Genomic DNA, 22,954 nt, shown 5'->3' on the forward strand with positions numbered 1-22,954 from the left:
GGCCGCATGTAGCAAATAATATGGATGATGTGGTCTAAACAGAGTTCGTTCCAGCTGCCACGGTGTGTATTCGTCCGATGCTAATATCCAGTCTGCCATGTGTCTCATCAAACAAGCCCAATTGTACCCTCTGAGGTTTGGCACTCCCAATCCTCCCAATCTCAGGCCTCCCATCAATTTCTCTAATGCAATTTTTGGCTTTTTCCCTCCCCAACAAAAGTGGGAGAGTATCTTTTGTAGATGTCTCATATCGGTATTTTGTATGTACAACGGCAATTGTCGCAGCACATATAACCACCGAGGGAAGGTGACCATGCCGTAAAGGCTGATTCTACCACTCAGCATTAACGGTAAATTCTGCCATTGAGCCAGTGTGTGTTTTGTATGTTGTAACAGTCTATCTACGTTCTCCCGATATAACTTTTGGGGATCCACGGTTAATATGATTCCTAAATATTTGAGACATCCCATAGTCCACCGTAATGGAAACTTCCCTTCCCACCTCTCTGGGAGCATTGTATTAGTAAGCATACTTTCTGATTTTATCATATTCAGTAAGAACCCTGAAAAGGATCCATATTCTTTGAATCTCTCCAGCAGTACTGGTAATGCTTCCCTAGGTTTAGTTATATGTACTAAGAGATCATCAGCGAAGGCGGAAATTTTAAATTCCCGATCTCCCATGTGGACTCCTGTGATCTCTGCATCTGTCAGAATCGTCCAGATCAGGGGGTCTAATGTCAAGGCAAAAAGAAGAGGAGATAATGGGCATCCCTGCCGCGTTCCCCTATGAATCTCTACTGCTGATGTGTAATCTCCATTAATAAACAGCCTAGCTGATGGTGTATTATATAACGTGGCAATGGCTTTACGAATTGTCCATCAAACCCATATGCTCCCAATGTACTAAACATAAACCCCCAGTCCACTACATCAAACGCCTTTTTGGCATCAAAACTTATAACCAGTGAGTCTGCCTTCTGTGTATTTACCCATTCTAGCGAAGCTAGTATTTGCCTTCCTTTTATGAATCCTCCCTGTGGTGTTGCAATCAAGTCTGGTAGTATCCTTGCCAACCTATTAGCATAGATCCCTGCGAATAATTTCGCTTCATAATTGATTAGGGAGATCGGTCTATAGGATTCCGATCTGCTTGGGTCCTTCCCAGGTTTTGGGAATACCACTATGTCTGCCGACCTCAATGTCTCTGAGAGTCCTTCCTGTTCCACCGCCCTATGAAATGAACACATGAGTGGTTGTGCTATTTCTGACTCATGTAATTTATAAAATTCAGCTCGCTATCCATCAGGCCCTGGGGCTCTATGGAGGGCACTTTGTTTAATTGCTCTAGTGAGTTCATCTATTTCAATGGGTTTATTAATCCTCACCTTTTGCGTCTGTTATCTGGGGCATGGTTATATTGCATAAATACATAGCTGGATCTAAGAGATCATCGGTGTCTGGATTGTATAATTTAGTATAATAGGATAAAATATCTGTCTAATTTCCTTGTCCGAATGGACCACTTTCCCAGAGGGTTGTTGTAGCGCAAGAACTTTCTGGGGTCCCTTCTTTCTCCTAATGAGTCCTGCTAAGAATTTTCCCTGTTTGTTACCAAATTTGTATAGGTGGTATTGATAACATGTAGCAGATTTCATCGCTCTTTGATGTATTAGTGTGTTCAATTGCACCTGTGTAGCCATCAGTTCTTCTCTGATCGCTCTCTGATCTTTGTATCTATATGTCCTCCTTAATTTAATTAGTTGCTTCCCCAACCGAAGTATTTCCTTTTCTCTACTTTGTTTCTTGTGACTGCTATAGGAAATTATTGAACCTTGGCAGCTTCCCAATATAGTATTGGGTTCGAGGTTTGTTCTTCATTATGTATCTTATAGTCTTTCCATTGTTCTCTAATATAGGGAAGGAAGTCCCGGTCATAATATAAGTCTAAGGGGAACATCCATTTACGTGTTTGGCTTTGTAGTCCTGTGATATGGTATGTTACATATATTGGTGCATGGTCAGAGATAATGGTGGTGTCAGGTTCTCAGGTTCAGAGCCCGCGGGGCCGGGCTCTGGAGCAAATGTGAGCCCTTGGGCTGCTGCCGAGGAGCGACAGCAGCAGGCAAAACCCACCAACCAACACTGGGTAAGCACACCGGCAGGGACTGCAGGCACTGCCCAGCGAACCGGAACACATGGACTGGAATCCCCCAGACTGGAGGACACAGAACTGGAACACTGGACTGCAATCCCCCGGACTGGAGGACACAGGACTGGAACACACACCGGACCGAAACACACTGGACTGGAGCACACTGGACTGGTCCGCACAGCTTCACCTGCGCTTAGCTACTAAGCCCCCCAGGAGTTGAGCTCCTGGGTTCGAGTAGCCGGCAGGACTTACTGGATACCGGATGACACAGGGACCAGGACTGGAAACAGAAGTGTTCCTAAACCTAAACTGATCTACGTGCTCCCAAGCCCTAAACCAGCAGGAGTGTTCCTAACAGTAAACTGACAAAAGGACTTCCTAAGCCCTATACTAAACAGGAGCTCCTAAGCCCTGCTCAAGAAAGGGACTTCCTAAGCCCTAAACTAACAGAGCAGGGATCTAAACACAAAACTAACACAGGTGCTACTAAGCACCAAGCTACAAGCAGAGCTCTACACTAATAAGCTAAACACAAAACCAACAAGCTTCCTAAGCACTACTCTAGCAAGCTAGCTAAAAAACTAACAAGGTGCTTCCCAAGCACTACCCTAGCAAGCTAGATACAAAACTAACAAGGTGCTTCCTACAGCACCAAAACCCAAACAGCAAAGACTGCAATGCTCCCAAAAGCACAAACACCAGAAGTACTTCTAACAGCAAAATCTGTAGTGTTCCTAACAACACCAAACCCTGAAGTACTTCTAACAGTAACAGAGCTTCCAAAGCCCTACACACAGCAATGCTTCCAAAACCAAGAGGGAAAAGCAGGGGAACCACAAGGGAAAAGCAGGAAAGCTAAACACGCAGACACCAGTGCACACTGCACTAACAGTAACCTGGACCTTAGCAAAAGGAAGCAGGGAAACTAGACACAAAGTCAAAAGTGCACACTGCACCACCCTACCTAAAGCAAACACCACCGTTGCAAAAGCTCTGAAGGAAACAACACCACTTCCTTATCAAGGCCCTCCCTGATGATGTCACACTCCCTAGCCCCAGGCAACAGCACACTGACCCAGAGAGGCCCAACCCACACCAATGCAAAACCGTGAAGCACTTGAAGCCAGTACACCCAAAGAGAGGTAGAGTTAACTCAGTCCACCCACACAGCTGTAGTAAAGTAAAACAATTAACCCCATGCTGCTGGAAGCTGCCAGCACAGAGAGACAGAGCCAGCTCAGAAAGGACAGAGAAAAGAAACAGAAGCCAGCTAAGAAGCTGACCCCCAGGAAAGAGGTAAGATTGAGAAGGGTTCTGACCCCAATCATAACAGGTGGGATCTATGCCCACTTCCCGAACTTCGGTAACCCCATCTTCATCTATCAGTATATAATCAATTCGAGATTGTGTATGGTGTGCTCGGGAGTAATGAATATAGTCTCGAGTGTCAGGATTTAATATTCGCCAGATATCCACCACTGCCAGCGTATCACAAAGAAGTGGTATCCCCTTCGTGTGGTCCCCCTGCCTATTCCCTAAGTTCCCAGTTCTGTCCATCCCTGGGTCCGCTACTGTATTAAAATCTCCTCCTATAATGGTCCGCATGTGCGGATCTTGTAGTTTGACCCATTGTATATTGTTTAATAATTTCTCCCAAAATTTTTTACTGTATACATTAGGGGCATAGACATTAGCCATTATCATCCTAATTCCATTAATCTTCAACTTGGCTATGATGTATCTGCCCTCAGGGTCACAGTACACATGTTCTTGTTCCACCTGCAGTGATTTGTGAAAGAGTATTACCACCCCCGCTTTTTTCTCCACTGCTGCCGCCTCTATCACTGTACCAACCCACCAGGACTTAAGCTTTAGGTGTTCCTGTGATGTGAGGTGGGTTTCTTGTAACATAGCAATTGATGCTCCTTTTTTTTTTCAACGCCCCTAAGATTTTCTCTCTCTTAATAGGAGAGCTAATTCCTCCCACATTCCATGAATATAGTGTTAAGCCCTTCAGGTTATCCCTCTAGACAAAATTTCTACTAGCAGACATTCCCCTCGGTGTATTGCGGGTCGCTGTCCCAGCTGCAGCCAGCCCGCATATGCTTCCCCTCCACCATCATGTAATTCTCTTACAGTACACACATATACATAGTTTCTAGACATCGCATTATAGCAAGTAATTCCTTTTCTTATCCTATCTATACAATAGCCCACCTGCCCCTCCCCCTCCCCCACTCCCCCACCCTCTCCCCCCTCCCTCCCCCTACCCCTCCCTCTGAGCCATATCCCAACCATCCTGCCCGTTGGAAGATCACTTCACATCACCATCATTCCCCCCCATCATGGTTCTACCTCTTCTATGTTCCCCTTAGGAGATCCTCATCTTGTTAATCCTCAGTCCCTACTCTATGGTCTATTCATATTCTGTAACTTCTCATACTCTTCAGACGCAATGTCTTAACACAGATTCCACCAGAGTTCTGCTTCTTTGTAAATGTACAAACCATTGGATTTCTCAGGTAGCATCTCTGCTGCTCTTTCCCATCTGGCCCGCCTGTAAAGTCTGCACATATTCCATAGCTGCCTCCACCTGCTCAAAGATCTTGGTAACCCCATTCTCGCTGATTTTAAGCTTGGCAGGGTATAGCAGCGCAAATCTAATCTTTTTCTGGTAGAGTTCCGTGCATAGCGGTGAAAATGCCTTCCGCAATTGTTGCACATGTTGGGAGTAATCCTGGAAACATAATATCTTTTTGCCTTGATATTGGAGTTGGCGTCCTTTCCGTATTTCTCCAAATATCTGCTGTTTATGACGAAAATTCAGACTTTTGAAGATTACTACTCGCGGTCTTGTCCCAGCAGTCCTTTGTGGGCCTATTCTGTGTGCCCTCTCCACACTAAAGGCTGTGAGGCTACTTTCGAGTTGAAGCTCCCTGGGTATCCACTCCTCCAGGAAGCGTGGCAGATCTTTATCCAGTATACCTTCCGGTAGCCCCACCAGCCTCAAATTATTCCGGCGACTGCGATTTTCGAGATCATCAATGTGAGCTTCTAATTCCCTCACTTTCCGTTCCAGTGCGGTGTGATCTGTTCGGAGCGTCGCCACCTGATCCTCCAGGTCGGAGGTATGCTGTAGGCCCGCATCCAGTTCCAGGCTTACTGAATCTAATCTTTCATGCGCTTCCTCCATTCGATCATAAATTTGTTGTAATTTACTGTCCAGAGCCGCTTCTACAGCCGTTTTAATTTCGGCAGTGATTTCGGCAACCCATGCTAATCCCGCCGTTGACTCTCCTGGGCTGCTGGGCTCCGCCATTTTGTTCGCCGGCGGTTTCAATTTCTCCCGGTCCTTTCGAACCATTTTTGTCGCCATCCTCTCGGACTGGTAGCTCGGATTTCAGATAGATCCTCTGGAGATGTTTACGCTATCTCTCCGTAGCTTTCCCGTGTCTCTGGAGGCGTTATTAGGTCCGTTTGCTTGGCTTTTGAGGGAATGAGCACGGAGCTTAGCTTTTCAGCGTCTGCCCCGCAGCATGGCGACACGTGACCTCCTGCATTGAGTTTTAATTGGAATGCATTTGCCCATGAGTTCATGATGTTTAAGCTGTAAAATGAACTGTAAAATGAAGAAACTAAATGTACTCTTTCTTATCTCATCAGTCATTAGCTCGATTCAACAACATACACTTGTAATGACACTTATCACAGGAAAGCAACCACATCAGAATTCACTTTCCTATCTGTTATGTACTACCAAAAATCCAGAGACAAGGGGGAGTCCCTTGTCCTTAACTAGCAAAATCCATCTTTAAATGATAGAAACAAAGATGGATGGATAGAATTAGCTGCATTCCCCATCTAATCCCATCCCTGTTTTTCATCATATTCACCCCTCTTCTCCTACAGGTCTTGGACTGAAGGAGCATGGCTCTCCTATCTTTCATGTCAGTCACCCCCCCCCCCCCCCCCCCGGTGCTGCTGTGTCTGTTCAGACCCATGAGTGCTAGCAGCCATCACTCTCACTGCCACTCTGTCTGTAGCTGGATGGACCTGTGTGCCAGTTAGCTAGTCAGGCATTACTAGATTCCCCACTGTGGTGTTATCTTTGGTAGTTATTACTTAACATATTGCTGAGAACAAAGTGTTTAGCACAAGAGACATGTAGATATATTTGTATTTCTCTGTCCTCCTGTTCTATAGTTTTTATTGATTTCTTTTTACTTTGTAAGGTGTTGTGTACATTGGCAGTGCGATACAAAAATAACATGATAAACTGAATCATATACAGGGAAGATAGTCATGCATAACATATCATAGCTTCAATATTGAAAACAGAAAAATAAACCCATTTTAATTCTATCAGAAATACATAGAGATCAATATTAATGGATGCAGCTGGTGTTTAAAGTTGTACATATATTCAGTGACTCTATTCATGTGTCACAGAACCTGGGATGGTGAGCTCTGCAGCAGACAAGTCCTCTGGGGAGGCGCAGAGCAGAAGCGAATCAGGCACTAAATACACACAGGATACCAGACATGGCAAATAGACAGCACACTCAAGACAAGCAACAAGCACCACCAGAAAAGGGAGCTAGACCACTCAGGTGGGCCTCATGGCCGAACCGGAACCCACTCGTACAGAGTCCAAACGTACGGGCCTCACGGCCAAACTGGAACCGAATCATACCAGAGGGAAGGGAAAAGAAACAGAACAGAATCTCTTGAGCAAGTAGTACTCAAGCAGTGCACATACACTGCACTAAACAGAGCCACAAACAAGGGGTCAAAAGACCCTACACACAGGCACAAAGAAACTGAAGGGGAAAAGAAAACCCCACTTGGTAGAAACTACAAGTAAAAGATAAGAAAACCACATAGGAAGGCAGCACAGGACTGGGCTTAGAACTACAGCTATAAATGAAAAAGTCCTAACCAAGTCAAACAAACATCACACAGAGAGGTAGCACAGGGCTGGGCTAGTAGTCCCAGCTAAACAGAAGAACCACCCACTCAAGCACAAACAGAACCAAACAGAGAGGACACTCAGGGCTGTGCTAGATCCACAGCTATAAATGAATAATCTTAACCAAGTCAAACAGAAATCACACAGAGAGGTAGCTCAAGGCTGAGCTAGCAGTCCCAGCTAAACGGAAGAGCTGTCCACTCGTGCCACACAGAGAGGCACTCAAGGCTGAGCTAGTAGTCACAGCAAACAGAAGAACCATCCACTCAAACAGAAACAAACAGAGAGGATGCACAGGACTGTGCTAGTAGATACACCTAAATGGAAGAACGACCCACTCGTGCCAAACAGACCGCTCAAGGCTGTGCTAGTAGTCACAGCTAAATGAAAAAGCAACCCACTCAAACACAACCAGAAACCTCACAGAGAGAACTCAAACAGAAAGCACACAGGGAAAACTCAAGACAAGGCCACACAGCGGAACACTCGCGGCTATGCCATACAGAACTCAAGGATAAGGGAAGCCACTCATGAGAACACTCTAAGCTGTACTATACAGCACTCAGGGAAAAGGGAAGCCACTCAAAGGAATACTCAAGGGTGTGCCACTAGGCACTCAAAGAAAAAAGGGAAGCCACTCATAGGAATACACTAGGCTGTGCCACACAGCACTCAAGGGAAAAGGGAAGCCACTCATAAAAATACACAAGGCTGGCCACACAGCACTCAAGGGAAAAGGGGAGCCAAGTATAGGAATACACACTAGGCTGTACCATACAGCACTCAGGGAAAAGGGAAGCCACTCATAGGAATACACTAGGCTGTGCCACACAGCACTCAAGGGTAAAGGGGAGCCAACTATAGGAATAAACTCTAGGCTGTACCATACAGCACTCAATGGTAAAGGGAATCCACTCATAAGAATACACAAGGCTGACCACATAGGACTCTAAAGTAAAGGGAAACCACTCATAAGAATACACAACACACAAGGGTAAAGGGAAGCCACTTGTAGGAATACACAAGGCTGTGCCACAGAGTCAAATAACAGACACTAGAGACAAAGGGAAAAGTAAGCAAACAGGGACACAAAGGCGAGGCTTGGCTTACAGGAAGAACAACAACAGGAAAAAAGGCAGACTGAAGAGGTCACAGAGCTAGATACAGAGAAACAGTAGGTCTGAACATAAGGGCACGACCACAACCGTGACATAATGTAAGTGCTGGTTTAAAAAATCCTCATATAACTTTAAACAGCCAGCAATATTTTTTAAAGAAATACCAAATACTTACCTGTCAGCACTTTTATGTTGAGTAGCTGAATTCCTATACTGTATATATAGGTTTTTGTCCCATTCTGGCGTACCCAAATCACTTTCCTTCTCTGGATGTATAACTTTGGCCATTTTATTCACAAAATGGCCAAAAGTATGCAAAGAACTTCAATGGATTTTTTTTTAAAGCATTTAGGCAGTCGGTGCTGCCATTGACCACATAAAATGTTTTTGAATATCGACAAACAGATTTTTAAAGGATCGCAAATTAAAACTGGCATATCAGATTTCAGGTTCATTTGTTTTGAGTTCATGGTATTTTCACATAGAATGAGATATTGGACAGCATAGCTTCTTGGAACAGCCTTCAGCGTCAGCACTTGGTATTCACAGCACTAGAAGTCTTCTGCTGCTGCAGTTGCAGCTGCATATATTAGCATACACTGGTTCTTTGAGCCTCGGTCTTTTCCATCTATTAGCAAGAGAGGGGTCCGTCTAAAGTGATCAATAATATCAGCCACTGAAGAAAATTTCTGCATAATGATAATAAAAATAATAATTAAAACCTAGAGACACTATTTTGAAATAAATCTAGCAGTGAGTAGTGGCAGCCTGAATTAAGTCTGTGGGCTGTAGAGAGCAAGTGTGCTTATATGGTTTATTTTCCTCTGTTGCTAGGCTGAGGACATGGGAAGACCAAAACTCCAAAAAGTTCTGTGAGGGTATGTTAAAAATAAATAGGTAACTTTAGTCAGTTATCTGAGTATTCGGCAGCATTTACCGTTAAAAGTGCCATTAATTATCTAAGGGGTCCTTTTACTAAGCTGCAGTAAAAATAGGCCTTAGCCATAGGCGTAGACTGGGGGGGGGCCCAAATGACGACGAGGTGCCGCCGTGCCATTAGTTAAAAAAAAAAACACATGCAGGCACGCGCTCCTCTCCATCCGCTTGGCTTCCCTGCCCTCTCTGTCTGCGTCCCGCCTTCCTCTGACGTCAGAGGAAGGCGGGACGCAGACAGGGCAGGGAAGCCAAGCGGACGGAGAGGAGCGTGTCCATCTACCCCTCTCTCTTCCTCCCTCCCTCCGGCGCAGGCAGCAGTCTTTTCCAGCGTTCCTGGCAGCGGTAGCGATGTACACGCTGCCTTAGGCTCTGCCCCAAAGCCTTCTCTTCAAGTTCCTGTTCCCGCATAGGTGGGAACAGGAACTTGAAGAGAAGGCTTCCGGGGCAGACCGAAGGCAGCGTGTACATCGCTACCGCTGCCAGGAACGCTGAAAAAGCTGAAGACTGTTGCCTGCGCCGGAGGGAGGGAGGAAGAGAAGGGGTAAACGGAGTCACCATCTTGGACCTCGCGGGGGGGTGGGGAGCAGAGGGAAGATGGATGATACTGGGAGGGGTGGGGAGCAGAAGGAAGATGGATGATACTGGGAGGGGTGGGGAGCAGAAGGAAGGAGCAAGAGATGGATGGGACTGCGAGGGGTGGGGAGCAGAGGGATGGACCAGGAGATGGATGGGATTGGGAGAGGTCAGGCACAGCAGAGGGAAGGAGCAGAAGATGGATGGGACGGAGGGATGGTGAGCAGAGGGAAGGAACATAAGATGGATGGGACTGGGAGAGGTGGGGAGCAGAGGGAAGGAGCAAGAGATGGTTGGGACTGGGAGGGGTGGGGAGCAGAGGGAAGGAGCAAGAGATGGATGGGAACTGTGAGGGGTGGGGAGCAGAGGGATGGACCAGGAGATGGATGGGATTGGGAGAGGTCAGGCACAGCAGAGGGAAGGAGCAGAAGATGGATGGGACGGAGGAATGGTGAGCAGAGGGAAGGAACAGAAGATGGATGGAACTGGGAGAGGTGGGGAGCAGAGGGAAGGAGCAAGAGATGGTTGGGACTGGGAGGGGTGGGGAGCAGAGGGAAGGAGCAAGAGATGGATGGGACTGCGAGGGGTGGGGAGCAGAGGGATGGACCAGGAGATGGTTGGGATTGGGAGAGGTCAGGCACAGCAGAGGGAAGGAGCAGAAGATGGATGGGACGGAGGGATGGTGAGCAGAGTGAAGGAACAGAAGATGGATGGGACTGGGAGGGGTGGGGAGCAGAGGGAAGGAGCAAGAGATGGATGGGACTCGGAGGGTGGGGAGCAGAGGGAAGCCTACTGGAAAGAAAACACTGCATAAAACAGAAGACACTGGGACCAAAGCGAATAGAAAAACTAAATGATCAGACAACAAAGGTAGATAAAAGTATTTTATTCAGAATTTATTAATTGAAATATGTCAGCTTTTTGAAATGTGCATCTGTGTTATTTTGCCTGTAAATTTCAATTCCTTCCTCCATATTAGCATATTCATTTGCATATGTATATATGCAAATGATATGCTAATATGCTCCACCCATTCTTTGCCCCCCCCCCCCCCAAATGAAACAGTCAAACTACGCCTATGGCCTTAGCACACCCTTGCAATGGTCTTTCCCACATGTTAAGGCCATTTTTACTGTGGCCATAAAAAACCCAATTTTCTATTTTTTCCATTATTGGCCATGTGTGGCCATTTTTAAAAATTGCGGTAATGGCTCCTGCATTATCTGTGTGCTAACCAGTTAACATGCTGTAATCTAGATGCACTAACTGGGTAACACAGCCACTCTTCACCTCTGACACACCCCTTCAAAAAAGTTATTTAGTATACAGTCAGCACTAGCAAACATACATTTGTATATGCTAGTACACCATCTAAGCGTTATTCTTTATGCACAATATGTTTGATAGCATGTAGTTTGCAGGTGGGCTTACACATGGGCAGTGCCTAAGCAGAGCATGGGTTGGGTGCACACTTACATATGTAATTTACAGAATACTGTAAGTTCTCTGAGTACAAGAAAGATATGAATTGCCACATATGAGTGATGTCATCTGACAGAGCCCAGCATGGACAATACCCAGGGTTCTATTTTCTAGAAGCTTTTTGCAGCCTCACTCATGTGGGACCACCAGGCAATTCTCTTTTTTACACAGCGCTGAGAGGACCTATTTTTATCAGCTCTCTTTATGGCATTTTTTTCTTGGTGGCCATCCCTGTCTTGCAGTATCCTCGTGGTATTTTTTTTTCCTGTGTGAGTAGTGTGGGACCATTTTTTTCCTCCTTTTTGTTTGTCCTGTTAGTTTTTCTTAGCAGTTTTGACCTTTTTAAATTTCCTCTGTTTTTTCGCTGCTGCTAGAACTTCTAGAAGTTCCATAACGCTATCTTTGGAACACAGTACTGAGGGAGCTACATTGAGCCCCCCTTCCAGTTTGACCCCTCCACAACCTGGAAGGAGTAGCGGAGCTGAGAGAGGGCCGTATGAGGGAGCGTCCGGAGTTGGCGACTTTCCAACGGCTGTGGGAGGACCAGCCCTTGCCTCTACCCCAGGTACTATAACAACAGAAGGGGGATATTTACCCCTAGGCATAATCCATGGAGATTTCTCCCCTGGATTAGGAAGAGGTTCGTCAAAACCTGAAAAAGTCACTATGGACACTCTCTGGGAGGCCATCCAAGGGGTAAACACATCTCTACAGCAGATATTGAATTATGCCCAGACTGAAATAAGTCAATTAAAATCTACTAATGCACAGATATCCACTAAGGTTGAAAATTATGACTCTGAATTAAAATCAATGCAATCTACTGTGGTTTCTGTAATTAAGGAAAATAATGCCCAGGCACGTAAAATGGAGTATATTGAAAATCAGCTTAGAAAGAATAATCTAAGATTTTTGAACTTTCCTTCATCTTCGATTATTTCACCTATTGAACTTTTGAAAAAGTATTTCTTAGAGATTCTGGATATTCCTTTAGAAAGTCACCCTCCAGTGACTAGAACACAGTATTTAAAAAAAGCTCCGCGTTCAACAAATGGAACACCAGAACAACCGCAAAATCTTAATTTAACTGATTTTCTTGAAAGGTCTGAAATTACAGACCGAGCTACATTGCTTGTAACTTTTGCACTGGAGTCGGATAAAAATTTGATATTGCGAACTTATTTCCGGAAAATGAATGCCATCTTTATGGGAGCTAAAATTCAGATCTTTCCAGATCTAGCGAAAGAAACTTTAGTTAGGAGGAAAGAGTTGATGGTTTTTAAACCAAAAATTCTTTCACTCGGTGGAACTTTTTTTGTTAAATTTCCTTGTAAGTGTTTGATTTCTTTGCATGGAGTTAATTACCTTTTTTCTTCACCCAAAAGATTACAAGAATTTATTACTGCTAGAGAGAATGTAAAGGATACCCCTGAAATGGTAACTTCTAGTTAAAAATACTGTCTAGGCTGTATGTTCCTAAATTCCTTCTGGTCAATGTGACTTATTATATAATGTCTATTTCTGTTATGTATTTAGATACTTGGGTTTATTTCCTGCTCTTGGATCCACTTATTGTGGACAAATTATTTTGATTTTTTTTTTCTTTTTATTATTAGGTTTACTGTATAATATAGAATATTGTGAATTTCCAAAGCATTGTGATGTAATGTCATCTTTATGTGATAATATTAAAATTAATAAAAAAAATGTTCTCAGTGCTTGCTGTGCCTTGGACCTGACTATAAGGCCTCTAATTGTAAACTCTGTCCTAAAATGCAGAAATGGACCTTAAGAGTCGAGAAGTGCTGCCTGAGAGATTTTTTTTTACATTTCTAAGTCTGGTCTATCGATGTCTGCATTGGAGGCATCAGTCTCCATTTCTCCCAGAGCTACATCAAATACTGGGGACACACTGGTACCAAGGAAGTCACCGCATGCCTCGATGTCAGGCATCAATAGCGCCCGTCTGGGCTGAGTAAGCTCAGACCCAACACAGAGAATATGGAAGAATTCTACATCATTCCTTGTTGGCACCAAGGATCCCAATGTCAGGCAAACAGACTTTGACATTGGACCTTCTCGAAGCATGGTTCCAGGAGATCTGGGACACCGGCATCACCGGTACCTGAGAAACATTGGCCCTGAGAAGATCACTTCCCCTCCGTGGAGTTGGTACCAATGCAAAGCCTCCCTGGCTCAAGGAGTGGTTCAGGGCCATGCTACAGGAGGAGTTGGAGCACATTTTAGCTCAGTGTGTTAGAGATCGAGGACCAGCCCAGGGCCGAGATGTTGGACATTCTTGATTATGATGCCTTACTCAAGGAAACTGACAGTGCCTGTGCACAGCATCCTTAAGGGGGTGCAGATGAAGAACTGGGAGACTCCCCCCCTCTCTATTCAGCCCATCAATAAGAAAGCGTACTCTATAGAATCAAGAAGAATCCCAGATTTGAGAAGCAGCAGCTTCCTTGCCATTCAGTGGTGGTCAAAACCATCCTCAAAAGGGCCAGAAGTTGATGCTTGAACACTGGATTCATTTAGGAGGAATATTTTGTTTTTAGAGATCTATGCTCATTTTCCTCATACAATCCTGCCAGCTCTACATGATCCTCCACTTGAAGAACTTTGTGTGTAGTGTGGTGGACAAGCTAGCTCAAGAGCTGGCTGTTGAGCTCTGCCTGCTAATAGCTAAGCCGAAGGAGTATCAAAAGCACATAGCTTAGATTTCAGGGCTCTGTTCTTTCCTGGTTTTCTTCTTATCTCTCCCAGTGTACCTTTAGTGTATACTCTAGTGAATCCTCTTCTACTTCTATCTCACTGTCAGTTGGTGTACCTCAGGGATCAGTCCTGGGACCTCTTCTCTTCTCCATCTATACTTCTTCCCTTGGTACTCTGATCTCATCCCATGGTTTTCAGTATCATCTTTACGCTGATGACTCCCAGATCTCCCTCTCCACACCAGAAATCTCAGCTGAAACCCAGGCCAAAGTATCAGCCTGCCTGTATGACATTGCTGCCAGGATGTCTCAGCACCATCTGAAACTAAACATGACCAAGACTGAGCTTCTTATCTTTCCCCCTAAACCAACCTCTCCTCCTCCCCCATTCTCTATTTCTGTGGAAAACACTCTCATCCTTCCTGTCTCATCAGCTCGTAACCTTGGGGTCATCTTCGACTCCTCCCTCTCCTTCTCTGCACATATCCAACAGACTGCTAAAACCTGTCGTTTCTTTCTCTATAATATCAGCAAAATTCGCCCTTTCCTTTCTGAGCACACTACCAGAACCCTCATCCACGCTCTTATCAACTCTTGCTTAGACTATTGCAACTTGCTTCTCACAGGTCTCCCACTTAGCCATCTCTCTCCTCTTCAATCTGTTCAAAATTCTGCTGCACGACTAATATTCCACCAGGGTCGTTATGCTCATATTAGCCCTCTCCTCAAGTCACTTCACTGGCTTCCTATCCGTTTCTGCATACAGTTCAAACTCCTCTTATTGACCTATAAGTGCATTCACTCTGCAGCTCCTCAGTACCTCTCCACTCTTATCTCTCCCTACATTCCTCCCTGGGAACTCCGTTCACTGGGTAAATCTCTCTTATCTGCACCCTTCTCCTCCACCGCTAACTCCAGACTCCGTTCCTTTTATCTTGCTGCACCATATGCCTGGAATAGACTTCCTGAGCCGGTACATCAAGCTCCATCTCTGGCCGTCTTCAAATCTAAGCTAAAAGCCCACCTTTTTGATGCTGCTTTTAACTCCTAACCCTTATTCACTTGTTCAGAACCCTTATTTTATCATCCTCACCTTAATATTCCCTTATCTCTTGTTTGTCCTGTTTGTCCTAATTAGATTGTAAGCTCTATCGAGCAGGGACTGTCTCTTCATGTTCAAGTGTACAGCGCTGCGTACGTCTAGTAGCGCTATAGAAATGATAAGCAGTAGTAGTAGTATAGCTTGGCCAAACTATGATGCTTTTGATGTGGCATCCAGAGTCTTCTTAAGCAAACAATTCAAGGAAAATGGGAGAAATGTATTTGAAAAATGAGTACATAAGTATATAAGTAATGCCACACTGGGAAAAGACCAAGGGTCCATCGAGCCCAGCATCCTGTCCACGACAGCGGCCAATCCAGGCCAAGGGCACCTGGCAAGCTTCCCAAACGTACAAACATTCTATACATGTTATTCTTTGAATTGTGGATTTTCCCCCAAGTCCATTTAGTAGTGGTTTATGGACTTGCTCTTTAGGAAACCGTCTAACCCCCTTTTAAACTCTGCTAAGCTAACCGCCTTCACCACATTCTCCGGCAACGAATTCCAGAGTTTAATTATGCGTTGGGTGAAGAAAAATGTTCTCCGATTTGTTTTAAATTTACTACACTGTAGTTTCATCGCATGCCCCCTAGTCCTAGTATTTTTGGAAAGCATGAACAGATGCTTCACATCCACCTGTTCCACGCCACTCATTATTTTATATACCTCTATCATGTCTCCCCTCAGCTGTCTCTTCTCCAAGCTGAAAAGTCGCAGCCTCCTTAGTCTTTCTTCATAGCGAAGTCGTCCCATCCCCGCTATCATTTTAGTCGCCCTTCGCTGCACCTTTTCCAATTCTACTATATCTTTCTTGAGATGCGGCGACCAGAACTGAACACAATACTCAAGGTGCGGTCGCACCATGGAGCGATACAATGGCATTATAACATCCTCACACCTGTTTTCCATACCTTTCCTAATAATACCCAACATTCTATTCGCTTTCCTAGCCGCAGCAGCACACTGAGCAGAAGGTTTCAGTGTATTATCGACGACGACACCCAGATCCCTTTCTTGGACCGTACCTCCTAACGTGGAACCTTGCATGACGTAGCTATAATTCGGGTTCTTTTTTCCCCAAATGCATCACCTTGCAATTTCTCACATTAAATGTCATCTGCCATTTAGCCGCCCAGTCTCCCAGTCTTGTAAGGTCCTTCTGTAATTTTTCACAATTATTATTATTATTATTTATTGCATTTGTATCCCACATTTTCCCACCTATTTGCGGGCTCAGTGTGGCTTACAATACATTGTGATTAATGGAAATACAATTTATAGCAGTACGATTATGGGTTACATTGTGAAGAGTTATGTGAAGACAAATTCAGAGTCAAAATAACATTAGGGAATAGAACAATGGAGTGTTAAAATGGGGAATTGTTAGGGCGATAAAACAATAGCAAAAGAACATTAGGGTATAACAATTTTATCTGTGGGTAGAGTTTTAAGTGTGGTGAAAATACGGGGGAAGAGAACTCAGAAGAGAGTGTATTGATGCATTTCTACTAGTGTGTATAGACTTCATGTGTTTTGATCCTTGCAATAGATTTTCTCAAAGAGATGAGTCTTCAATAGTTTGCGGAAGTCGGTTAGTTCGTAGATCGTTCTCAGGTTGCGTGGTAGTGTGTTCCAGAATTGCGTGCTCATATATGAGAAGGTTGATGCGTGCAGTACTTTGTATTTTATGCCTTTGCACTTAGGGAAGTGGAGATTCCTGTCACGAGTTAACGACTTTGAATAACTTTCCAGCTTATAATCAAAAGTAATCGCCGGCTATTTCCCGACACAAATCGGGATATGGCCGGCGATTTTGCAAAAGCGGCGAAAAGTGTATAATCGAAAGCTACATATGTGATAGCTTCGCCACTTTCCCTTCGCCTCGCCGGCGAAAGTTCAAAGGGCCGTGTTGGTGGCGATGCGAAGGCGGGACATGGGCAGGCTTGGGCGTGGCTACCAGATGGCCGGCTTTCGCGGATAATGGAAAAATAAAACCCGGCGATAAGCAGTATTTCGCCGGGTTTACTTGGTCCTTTTATTTTCACGACCAAGCCTCAAAAAGGTGCCCCAACTGACCAGATGACCACCGGAGGGAATGGGGGATGACCTCCCCTTACTCCCCCAGTGGTCGCCAACCCCCTCCCACACTAAAATTATTAAAATGCAAACCTTTTTTGCCAGCCTGTATGCCAGCCTCAAATGTCATACCCAGCACCCTGAAAGCAGTATGCAGGTCCCTGGAACAGTTGTTGTTGGTTGCAGTGGACTGCAGAAAGGCAGAGCCAGGCCCATCCCCCCCCTACCTGTTCCACTTGTGGTGGGTAATGTTGAGCCCTCCCAAACCCCCCAAAACCCACTGTACCCACATGTAGGTGCCCCCCTTCAGCCCTTAGGGCTAGGGTAATGGTGCACACTTGTGGGCAGTGGGTTTGGGGGGATTTGGGGGACTCAGCACACAAGGGAAGGGTGCTATGCATCTGGAAGCTAATTTGGTTGCTTATAAAAGATGTTTGAAGTGCCCCCTAGGGTGCCCGGTTGGTGTCCTGGCATGTGAGGGGACCATTACACTACAAATGCTGGCTCCTCCCACGGCCAAATGCCTTGGATTTCGCCTGGTTTGAGATCGCCAGCAGTTTTTTCCATTATCGCGGAAAAACAAAAGTGGCGATCTCAAACCCGGCGAAATCCAAGGCATTTCGCCGGGCCACACCGTATTATCGAAAAAAAAGATGGCCGGCCATCTTTTTTGAAAATACAGTTACATAAGTACATAAGTAGTGCCATACTGGGAAAGACCAAAGGTCCATCTAGCCCAGCATCCTGTCACCGACAGTGGCCAATCCAGGTCAAGGGCACCTGGCACGCTCCCCAAACGTAAAAACATTCCAGACAAGTTATACCTAAAAATGCGGAATTTTTCCAAGTCCATTTAATAGCGGTCTATGGACTTGTCCTTTAGGAATCTATCTAACCCCTTTTTAAACTCCGTCAAGCTAACCGCCCGTACCACGTTCTCCGGCAACGAATTCCAGAGTCTAATTACACGTTGGGTGAAGAAAAATTTTCTCCAATTCGTTTTAAATTTACCACAGTGTAGCTTCAACTCATGCCCTCTAGTCCTAGTATTTTTGGATAGCGTGAACAGTCGCTTCACATCCACCCGATCCATTCCACTCATTATTTTATACACTTCTATCATATCTCCCCTCAGCCGTCTCTTCTCCAAGCTGAAAAGCCCTAGCCTTCTCAGCCTCTCTTCATAGGAAAGTCGTCCCATCCCCACTATCATTTTCGTCGCCCTTCGCTGTACCTTTTCCAATTCTACTATATCTTTTTTGAGATACGGAGACCAGTACTGAACACAATACTCCAGGTGCGGTCGCACCATGGAGCGATACAACGGCATTATAACATCCGCACACCTGGACTCCATACCCTTCCTAATAACACCCAACATTCTATTCGCTTTCCTAGCCGCAGCAGCACACTGAGCAGAAGGTTTCAGCGTATCATCGACGACGACACCCAGATCCCTTTCTTGATCCGTAACTCCTAACGCGGAACCTTGCAAGACGTAGCTATAATTCGGGTTCCTCTTACCCACATGCATCACTTTGCACTTGTCAACATTGAACTTCATCTGCCACTTGCACGCCCATTCTCCCAGTCTCGCAAGGTCCTCCTGTAATCGTTCACATTCCTCCTGCGACTTGACGACCCTGAATAATTTTGTGTCATCGGCGAATTTAATTACCTCACTAGTTATTCCCATCTCTAGGTCATTTATAAATACATTAAAAAGCAACGGACCCAGCACAGACCCCTGCGGGACCCCACTAACTACCCTCCTCCACTGAGAATACTGGCCACGCAATCCTACTCTCTGCTTCCTATCTTTCAACCAGTTCTTAATCCATAATAATACCCTACCTCCGATTCCATGACTCTGCAATTTCTTCAGGAGTCTTTCGTGCGGCACTTTGTCAAACGCCTTCTGAAAATCCAGATATACAATATCAACCGGCTCCCCATTGTCCACATGTTTGCTTACCCCCTCAAAAAAATGCATTAGATTGGTGAGGCAAGACTTCCCTTCACTAAATCCGTGCTGACTTTGTCTCATCAGTCCATGTTTTTGTATATGCTCTGCAATTTTATTCTTAATAATAGCCTCCACCATCTTGCCCGGCACCGACGTCAGACTCACCGGTCTATAAGTTCCGGCCAGCTGTTGCGCCGCTGCCAAAATAGGTCGCCGGCGACGTTCGATTATTCCCCTCTTTGTGTCATCAGCAAATTTAATTACCTCGCTAGTTACTCCCATCTCTAAATCATTTATAAATATATTAAAAAGCAGCGGTCCTAGCACAGACCCCTGAGGAACCCCACTAACTACCCTTCTCCATTGTGAATACTGCCCATTTAACCCCACTCTCTGTTTCCTATCCTCCAATCAGTTTTTAATCAACAATAGGACATTTCCTCCTATCCCATGGCCCTCCAATTTCCTCTGTAGCCTTTCATGAGGTACCTTGTCAAACGCCTTTTGAAAATCCAGATACACGATATCAACCGGCTGCCCTTTGTCCACGTTTGTTTACTCCTTCAAAGAATCGAAGTAAATTGGTTAGGCAAGATTTCCCCACACAAAAGCCGTGCTGACTTGGTCTCAGTAATCCATGTCTTTGGATGAGCTCTGTAATTTTGTTTTTGATAATAGCCTCTACCATTTTCCCCGTCACCGACGTCAGACTCACCGGTCTATAATTTCCCGGATCTCCCCTGGAACCTTTTTTAAAAATGGGCATTACATTGGCCACCCTCCAATCTTCCGGTACCACGCTCGATTTTAAGGATAAATTGCATATCACTAACAGTAGCTCCGCAAGCTCATTTCTCAGTTCTATCAGTACTCTAGGATGAATACCATCCGGTCCGGCCCCCTTTAAAATTATTAAATACTACTTAAATGGTCCTGCCACGTGCCCTTCTTGAGCCCTAGCATGGATGTGGTTTTTTTTTTAGTTCTCATAATCTATATTGAGAAGAACAAATACAAGAAAGGGCAGCTAGACTCATACTCGGTAAAACAAAATATGAAAGTGCCAAACCTTTACAAGAAGAACTACATTGGCTCCCATTTAAAGAATGCATCATGTTCAAAATATGCTCCCTAGTCCACAAAATCATTCACGGAGAAGCACCAGCCTACATGTCAGACCTGATAGACCTACCACCCAGGAATGCCAAAAGATCATCCTGCACATTCCTTAATCTGCACTTCCCTAACTGCTAAGGCTTAAAATACAAACTAATGCACACGACAAACTTTACCTACTTGAGCACACAGTTATGAAATGCATTACCACGCAACTTAAAAACGATTGCTGAAGACCCATCTCTTTAACAAGGCATACCACAAAGATCAACCAATGTGAATATACACAACTCCTCCACATATATTCAGAACTGTCTTATAATATCTGCTTGTTATACTACTATCATGTTTCATCACTATCATGTTGCCCAATGATCCTTCTGTAACAGTAATGTCTATTCTCTAATATATTTTCACTATTCATGATGTATTGTAAGCACATTGAGCCAGCAAAGAGGTAGGAAAATGTGGGATACAAATGCAATAAATAAATATATAAATAAATAAACAAGCCCTAACAGGAGTAATAATAAAGCTAAGCTAAGAGGGATAGACTTATTACCAAAATACAAACGCAGTATCATGAGTATAAAAGGTCCCGAAGTATTTATTTTATTTATTTATTTATTGCATTTGTATCCCACATTTTCCCACCTCTTTGCAGCTCAATGTGGCTTACACTAACTCATAAGTGGTGGAAATATATTAGAAGATATACAATTAGTGTACAGAAGGATTTTGTGCAACATGAAAATGATAAAAACATGATAGTAGTATAACAAGCAGTCTATGTGTGGAGGAGTTATGTATATTCACATTGGTTGATCTTTGTGGTAAGCCTTGTTTAACGAGATGGGTCTTCAGTAGTTTGCGGAAGTTCATTAGTTCGTAATCATTTTTAGTTGTGTGGCAGTGCATTCCATAATTGTGTGCTTAAGTAGGTAAGTTTGATGCGTGCATTAATTTGTATTTTAGACCTTTTGCAGTTAGGGAAGTGCAGATCAAGAAATGTGCAGGATGATCTTTTGGCATTCCTGGGTGGTAAGTCTATCAGGTCTAACATATAGGCCAGTGCATCTCCGTGAATGATTTTGTGAACTAGTGAGCAAATTTGAACGTGATGCGTTCTTTAAGTGGGAGCCAGTGTAGTTTTTCTCTTAGGGGCTTAGCACTTCATATTTGTTTACTGAATATGAGTCTAGCTGCAGTGTTCTGGGCTGTCTGAAGTTTCTTATTTGCTCTTTACAGCCGGTGTAGAGTGCATTGCAATAATCTAAATGACTGAGCAACCGTTTAATTGTACCAGGTTACGAAAACAGTCCTTGGAAGAAAGGTCTTACTCTTTTTCATTTCCACATTGAGTGGAACATTTTTTTGGTTGTGTTTTTTTGCTGGCTCTCGCGTGTTAGGGGTCGATCGATGGTCACTCCAGAATTTTTAGGGTGTCCAAAATTGGAAGGTTCAGATTGGTGTGTATAGGGTTGTGAATTTGTTCTTGTTGTGTTGAGAGGTGAGTATTAGGCATTGGGTTTTTTTCTGCATTGAGATTCAGCCGAAAAGCATCGCCCATGAATGCATGATATGGAGACTTTGGTTGATGTCATTGGAAATTTCCTTTAGACTTGTTTGAATGGGGATGTAGATAGTAAGTCACTCAGCATATATGTATGGGTTAAGGTTTTGCTTTGATAATAGTTTGGGCCAAGGGAATCATCATTAAGTTTATGTTTTAAACATTTTTAGTGATGACAACATAGAACAGAGTAATACATTCCGGCCTGAACAAAAGAGGCCACATCAAAAATCACGAAATCGAACTATATGATCAGGATCTGTCATCAAACATTTTACCCTTTTCATCCCAACACCCCTTCCCCTCCCCTTTCCCTTCTCCAACACATTCATAATTCGATATGGTTTTGCATATAGGTCAAAACAGTAGCGTACAACTCTGAAATTCCTACCTCTTACTTCAGATCTTTTAATATACACTAATGCAAAATCGTATAAGAATTACTAGCAACACAATGTTTCATGTTTCTTCCCCCCTCCCTTATCCCTTCCCTCTTCTCCATTCCCTCTTTTCCCTTCCCCCCTCCCTTTATTCTCTCTCCCTCCCCCCCGCCACCTCAGGAACAAGGCTCACATACAAAACGGGTCATTGAAGGAAAAAAAAAAAAAAAAAAAAAATCACAGATGGTTGAGCAATAGACCCCTACCTCGTGGGCTCACCCTTGTATATATGGGCCCCATATTTGCATAAAGTTTCGTTTCCTTTTTGGGATTCCTCTCACCTCTCTGGCCTCCCATGTTGCCATTTCATGTATCTGGTTCCGCCAGGTGCCAATACGCTGGCGGCTCCTGGGACACCCATTTTTTGTAATATAGTCTTTCTAGCGAACAGACATACCTTCCGGCACCACAACCTAGACCCTTTCGTCTGTGAGCCAAATGCATTCTGTGTGTCTAGCACATAATGATCCCAATGTCCCCCTTGTTGTTAACTGTACCGTTTCAATTAGGAAACGCTGAATTTGCCTCCAGAAAACCTGAACACTCGGACAGGCCCAAAAGGCATGAAATAATGTGGGAGCTTTATTATCACATCTAAGACATTTCACTTCTCTGGTAGGGTCCATATGTCCCCATTGTTGCCCTGAAATATAAGCACGCATTGTCACTCTATATCCACTCTCTCTGAGCCTCTCATCTATAGTGAGTTTCGGAATGCGTCTCAGTGTGGC

General features: G+C 44.4%; 1 protein-coding gene across 5 annotated transcripts in view; it reads right to left on the reverse strand.

Moving 5' to 3' along the window:
• Window positions 1-8,123: 8,123 nt before the first annotated feature.
• LCP2 (lymphocyte cytosolic protein 2) overlaps window positions 8,124-22,954 on the reverse strand; it is an 888,998-nt gene continuing 874,167 nt past the window's right edge. For all 5 annotated transcript variants that reach the window (XM_030211064.1, XM_030211063.1, XM_030211062.1 and 2 more), the window contains one exon: window positions 8,124-8,931. In XM_030211064.1, coding sequence (XP_030066924.1) covers window positions 8,794-8,931 — 138 coding nt within the window. In that variant the 3' untranslated portion in view covers window positions 8,124-8,793. The remainder of the gene's footprint in view (window positions 8,932-22,954) is intronic.

This window comes from Microcaecilia unicolor, chromosome 8 (genome assembly GCF_901765095.1).
Source record: "Microcaecilia unicolor chromosome 8, aMicUni1.1, whole genome shotgun sequence".
Taxonomy (NCBI): domain Eukaryota; kingdom Metazoa; phylum Chordata; class Amphibia; order Gymnophiona; family Siphonopidae; genus Microcaecilia; species Microcaecilia unicolor.